Source organism: Vicugna pacos, chromosome 12 (genome assembly GCF_048564905.1).
Source record: "Vicugna pacos chromosome 12, VicPac4, whole genome shotgun sequence".
NCBI lineage: Eukaryota > Metazoa > Chordata > Mammalia > Artiodactyla > Camelidae > Vicugna > Vicugna pacos.
Window position 1 is genome coordinate 30,943,169 of NC_132998.1, and position 6,000 is coordinate 30,949,168.

A 6,000-nucleotide genomic window follows, 5' to 3' on the forward strand; every position below is an offset into this window, starting at 1 on the left:
CTATGGGTGCAGGGGTTGTTTTATTCATCTCTGTCCCTCCAGCACCTGGTAAAATCTCTACTACATGGTAGGCAGTCAGCAGTGTTGAATGAATTAATTTAAAGTTGAATCCATCTCCAGGACATTAGCAGTTTCCATAATTAAAACTCTAGTATTTGTATGAAAGTGGTGAGTCTTAAACTTTAGAACACATAAAGATCCTCAGAAATTTGATAAGAATTAGGATTCAGTGGCCTTGCCCACAGAGGTTCCAACTGGGTCAATCCAGGTTGGAGACCTGCAGTTTTGTTTTTGTTTTTGTTTTTGTTTTTGTTTTTGTTTTTGTTTTTTTATTGAAGACTTGCGTTTTAAGTACGTGCCCTCGGTGATTTGGATAGAGGTATTTGGAGAACCACTTATTGAGATACACAGTTTTCAAAGCATTCTCTTTGATCCACAAATAAAATACTAAACCAAAGAGTAATTTTTGTAAAGCAAAACTTTAGGGAAGAGAGTTTGGATCAAGTACCTATCTTTATAGTGATTTGCATTTAAATGATTTATTCAACAACTCACAATTTCCTGCATTTCTTCACACACATCTATATTCATAGACACCAAATTGAGGAAAGGCAGCTTCACTATCTGAAGCAGAGGCAGATGGTTTGATTTTTTATTGGTAGACCAGTTTTCCTACCAGTATTGGGCCAGATGACTCTTTCTCTAGTTGGGCACCAGATGAGGCAGTTGGCTTATTATATTCCATTTATATGGAGGCATCTCATTTATCTTTAAAGATTAGACTCATATTTATCACAGTGAGAGGCTTGCAGAGTCTGAGACTGACTGAGGGAAGGGAAATGGTGAGCTGACTCTCCAGCACTATTTAGTAGACTCTCTTGCTCTGTGTGTTCTGTAAGTACATAGAATGAAGTTAAACGCCTGTATGATGGACTATCACTGGGGAGATGCACATATCTTTTTAACAACGTAAATAATGTATGTTTTTCAGGAGGAAGAAAACAGAACGTAGACTGCAGATTCCTACTAACCAAAGAGGACTTTACATCCAATTTTGACATCTTTAAGAAAGTGAGCTGGCTTTCTTTTTCCTTAAATTAATAAGACTGTGCCTTTATCACCAGGATACAATACTAGTTAGTCCTCAGAATCTCTTTCAAACTCTGATGATAAGGAAGGTATTTGCCTTCCTTTTTTAAATGATCTGTTTCTGTGGTTTTTCTTTGCCTCAGTAGATTACAAAGCTGATTTAGAGAAAGAAAATCAGTAGTAACAATTATTTAGAGTTGAGTGAGTTAACAGTTTCTTTTTTCTAATCACCATGTTAACATTTTCTTTTAGAAGAAGCAAGTTTTAAACACTAAATCTCATCCAATAGAAGATGGCGGAAATGACAATCCTGCCTTCAACCATATTGAATTGAACTGCACAGATCAAAGTGCCAAGATCAGTGGGACTCGTTTGTGAAGCAGCTGTGAGACTAAGTGATCTTAAACAGTGTCCCAGTTTTCTGTGTTTTCTAAGATAATTGGATCAGGTTTAGGTTTTTCTGTTTGGTTTGGTTTGGTTTGGTTTGGTTTATCATGAGCGTTTCGGGGGAGATCTTTGGGGGGATAAATTTTTGTTAAAGCGAAGTCCTGACTTTACTTAATACACTCACTAGTTGATGCTACTCTGGAGGTAAGAGTTTCAACATCAGCATCTCCCTCTCTCTCTTTTATTTCAATGAAGCTTGTGAAAGTTATGAAAGTTGTGACTTCATGTGTACTTAAAAGGTAAATACACATACTTGGTGGTCAGAAGCATATTCTTAAATTTGGGCATTATTAAACATATTTCCATGCTTCCATATTTGGTGCTAACATATACATTTTGGAGTTCACCAAAATCATAATTAATATTGAAAAGGACATTTCTCCCTCCTACCACATACTCCATTCTTAGGGAGCAATGAAGTGACAGGTCTGTGTTGTCTAGATCTTTGCTTCTCATCAACCCTATCAGCCCACAGCACATAAAAACCTTGAAATGGATCCTGGCTCAGGACGCATCCTGTTTGGGACAGAATCTAGGCCCAGTGATCAAGGTCTTCTTGGTGCTATGCATGTATTCTTGTGCCTTTTTTGCTTGTTATCTAGAGTTCCTGGCCATTGGCTGCTTATTTTGCTTTTCTTAGACTCTGGTTCTTATCTGCATTCCTAGTTTCTGACCCATCGACTTTGGTTTTGTTGTTCATTTTACCTTTACTTGCCTTCCTAATTTCCTGTTCACTCTACTGCCTACATAATTATATTTGGGCTTGCATGAGTCTTGAGACACCCACTGTGAATCCTGTGATCCTACCCTGGATCCTGGTTCACATCTCAGCCTATAAACTCCCATGAGCCTTATACTGACTGAAGTGCTTTCAATGTAGGTACTTGTAGATTTGGTGACCCAAGACTATTTACATAATTTAGAATGGTTAAGCTCCATGGAATCAGTTGATTCCACTGAATGCTATTAAGCTAAATTTTTCAATGTCAGCTAACATGCAGTCAGTTAAATTTAAAGGTACATATGCCTAGAAATCTTGAATTCTAGTATTTCAGTTGGTTAAAGAGCTAAATTACAAAGGCAAATACTATTATTTTTCTTTAGTGTTCTGGAATTACTAAATATATGCTATGTTTTTTATGTTTTAAAATTTCAAGTAGCAATCTCAAAGTTTATTTTGTTTATTTTGCTAAATTTCTAGCTAAGACTCTGGTTACAGACTTTCATCAGTAACTTATATTTTTCTACAGTACACATATTAGATATTGGGTTTTTTTAGCTTTACACTGTTTTAAAATAACATGAAATATTTAGGTATATTGAATATTTTGTAATTAAATAATTTTTTGCTTATTTTCTAATATTTAGGTGAGCATGCTCTGTACATTTAGAGGTTGCTGATTGAAAACATTAAGAAATGAAAAAAAGTAGAAAATAGCATTTATCTAAAGCAGGGAGATTTATATGACATTTAAATTTAATGATATATTCACATATTTTGTATGTGTATAGTTGTTATTTTTAATCAATATATTTGTAAGCATACAGCAAACTTTGTAAATCTTTCCATAATTTTTTTAATGAGTAGGGAGATACAATCTTATTTGTTTTATGTGTGTGATTTGAACTATTATTTATTTAATAATTCTAAATGCACATGTGTGTAGAATGCTTCAATTTTAGAAATCAAGATCAGGTTATTTAAATAATTTTTTCTTTTATCTGACTGCCAAGGAATTATGCAACGTATTTTTAATGAAAGATACAGTAATTCCATTCTTGTCCACTTTCTTTTAACAAAGTATATCTTTGTGACATTAGAAATTATTGATATTTTACTTTTATAAATACGTAAGATTAAGTGGGGAGGGTATAGCTCAGTGGTAGAGCACATGCATTAATATTCATAAGTTCCTGGGTTCAATCCCCAGTACCTCCATTAAGATAAATAAATAAATAAAAGTAACCTAATTACCCCCCAAAAAATTTAAAACAAAACAAAACATAAGATTACCAAATAGAATTCTTAAGAAATCAAAGTTATGTTATATTAATTATTAAAAATCATTTGTCTTAGCTAAATCTTTGGGTAAAATCAAACAGAGGTAAAATGTTAATATAATGTAAATTAAATAATCTAATGTTCTTAATTATTCTGAATCACAACAAGGCAAATGGGAAGGAAAAGCCACATAAGTTGCCTATCTTTTTTGTTACTAATGAGTTGTATGACCTTGAATTTATCCTTAATCTCCTCTAATGTTGGAACTTCACACTAAACACATACCTACCTCACAGAAATAATATGAGCATAAAAGATCAGATAGCACTTTATTAACTCAAATAGTGTTACTTAAAATTTCAATATGATTGAGAATCAAAATCTGAGACAAAGGTCATTTGCTAGTTTTAAGTAAAGGTGAACCATTAATAATTTGCAATGTAATGAAGTGGAGATAGTTCCTTTTAAAAATATGTACCATAGAAATATTTAAAAAATCAGAAATCAGCAGGATTATTCTAACAGAAAGAATGTAAACTTTAAAGAAAGCTATAGAACAATCATATACACTCCATAGGGAAAAAAATTTTTATTTAGAATGTAAAACAGTATACATGTATATTCATCTGTTTAGTTGCTTATGTGGTATATTCTCTCTAGAACAGTAGTTCTCAACGGATAATTTTGCACCTCAGGGACATTTAGAAATATCTGGGTACATTCTTGGTTGTCACAGGTGGTAAGAAGGTGCTACTGGCAGCTGGTGGATAGAATTCAGAGATGCTGCTAAACGTCCCATGGTGCACAGGGAGCCCTCTTCTCCACAACAAAAAGTGATCCTGCCCTAGATATCAGTAGTGTCGACTTCAAGAAATTCTGCCCTAGGAGTTAGGTTTCAAATCTTGAAATCGCACACCTTGGTTGTGTTCCTTTAGGGCAATTGCCTTGACTCTTGTATCTGTTCTTATCTATAAGTGAGGATTAAACTATTGCTAGCATATGGAATGTTATGATGCAGAATAATGATCATATATTTTAAGGACTACAGAATTGTGAGTAATTATGAAGACAGCTCGTAAGAGTGTTTCATTTCTTAACATGATTTCCAACATTGACAAACATTAGGATGAAGGAAATATTCAACCTATGAATATGAAGGTTTTCGTAATTTTATTTCATTTTTTAAAACCCCAGAAAGTATCATTTATTGTTAACAACTGAATGTCTGTCCATGATGTAGATATGTGGGGCAAGGGTAGGGTTGAGATGGAGGAAGTAACTCTCTGTGTTGATTCTTATAGAAAAGTCTGAGTTCTTTCCAATAATGATTGTTGATATGGAGTAAACAAATTACATGAAAATTCACTGTACAATTTAGTCACTGTAAAATTCACTTTTACATTTGTGTGCCCACTATGAAAAAACTTGAGGGGATTGAGCATTATAATGTAAAATATGGTTGCATTTGGGATTTTTCTACTTGATTGAACTCTGCAGGTGTCTTTATAATTGTCTGTTCTTGGGGGATAAATGTCAAATTGAATATAATTAATTTTATCAGCTTTTAAATAAAATTATTTCTACTCTGTTTACCACATAGAGGACTCTTCCTATCTACTGTTATAAAAGTGTAAGAAAATAAACATGTAGAACTTTTGTCACTGAAGTCATTAACACTGGATCTGAAAATAAACATAACGTATTTAATACTGGAAAGTTCTTAGCCATTATCTCTTTGACTATTCCCCTTCTCCCATTTTCTCTATTCCATAACTATTTAACTCCTATTAGATGAATGTTGTAACTTTTTATCTCATCCCCCATGTCTCCTAATCTGGTTTGTAGTTTCTATCTTTTTATATTTTTTTTAATTTTATTTTCTGCTGTTTTCGTTTTCGAATCTGCTACTTAACATGTCCATTGAATTTTCTATGTCCATTTTGTATCATTTCAGTGACTTTATTTTTTCATTTCTAGAGTTGGATATGCTTTTTCAAATTTTCCTATTCTTTTAGTCCTAATTTTTTAATTTTTTCATTGTTTTTCCTAATCATTCTTTTCTCTCTATAATAATTTTGATCATGTTTATTGCTCTTTCCTATTGTTATATTACCTGAAATTCTCGGATGCTCATTCTTCTACTTGTCCATTTGCTTCCTCTACCACATGGTGGTTTCTTTCCTTACGTAGCTGATCATTTTAACTGGAAGTTTATCTTCAGCAGGCTTTGTATTTTTTTCTAGTGAGAGTCCCTGGTTCTGGTTAGAGAGAGTCTCTACAGAGAAGTTTTAAATTAGCTTTTGCTGTGCCCTAGTTGTTTCAATGGCTTTCAACCAATTTTACATCATTATCTCAGGCAAGGGAACCTCTCTTAAGCTCACAATCTCAGTTTTTATCTTATATCCTTGCATGGCACAGGACTTAGGTTTGATGTTTCAGGTACTGTGTCTGTTTTTCATCCA

The 6,000-nt window shown here is 33.3% G+C and overlaps 1 protein-coding gene and 1 non-coding gene across 2 annotated transcripts in view; both read left to right on the forward strand.

The window, feature by feature from the left end:
* SLC5A8 (solute carrier family 5 member 8) overlaps nucleotides 1-5,194 on the forward strand; it is a 51,578-nt gene extending 46,384 nt beyond the window's left edge. The window contains exons 14-15 of the mRNA XM_031683206.2: nucleotides 992-1,071; nucleotides 1,342-5,194. Coding sequence (XP_031539066.2) covers nucleotides 992-1,071; nucleotides 1,342-1,467 — 206 coding nt within the window. The 3' untranslated portion in view covers nucleotides 1,468-5,194. The remainder of the gene's footprint in view (nucleotides 1-991; nucleotides 1,072-1,341) is intronic.
* TRNAI-AAU (transfer RNA isoleucine (anticodon AAU)) lies at nucleotides 3,402-3,475 on the forward strand. The gene has a single exon. It is a non-coding gene; the product is annotated as a tRNA-Ile (tRNA).
* Nucleotides 5,195-6,000: the final 806 nt, after the last annotated feature.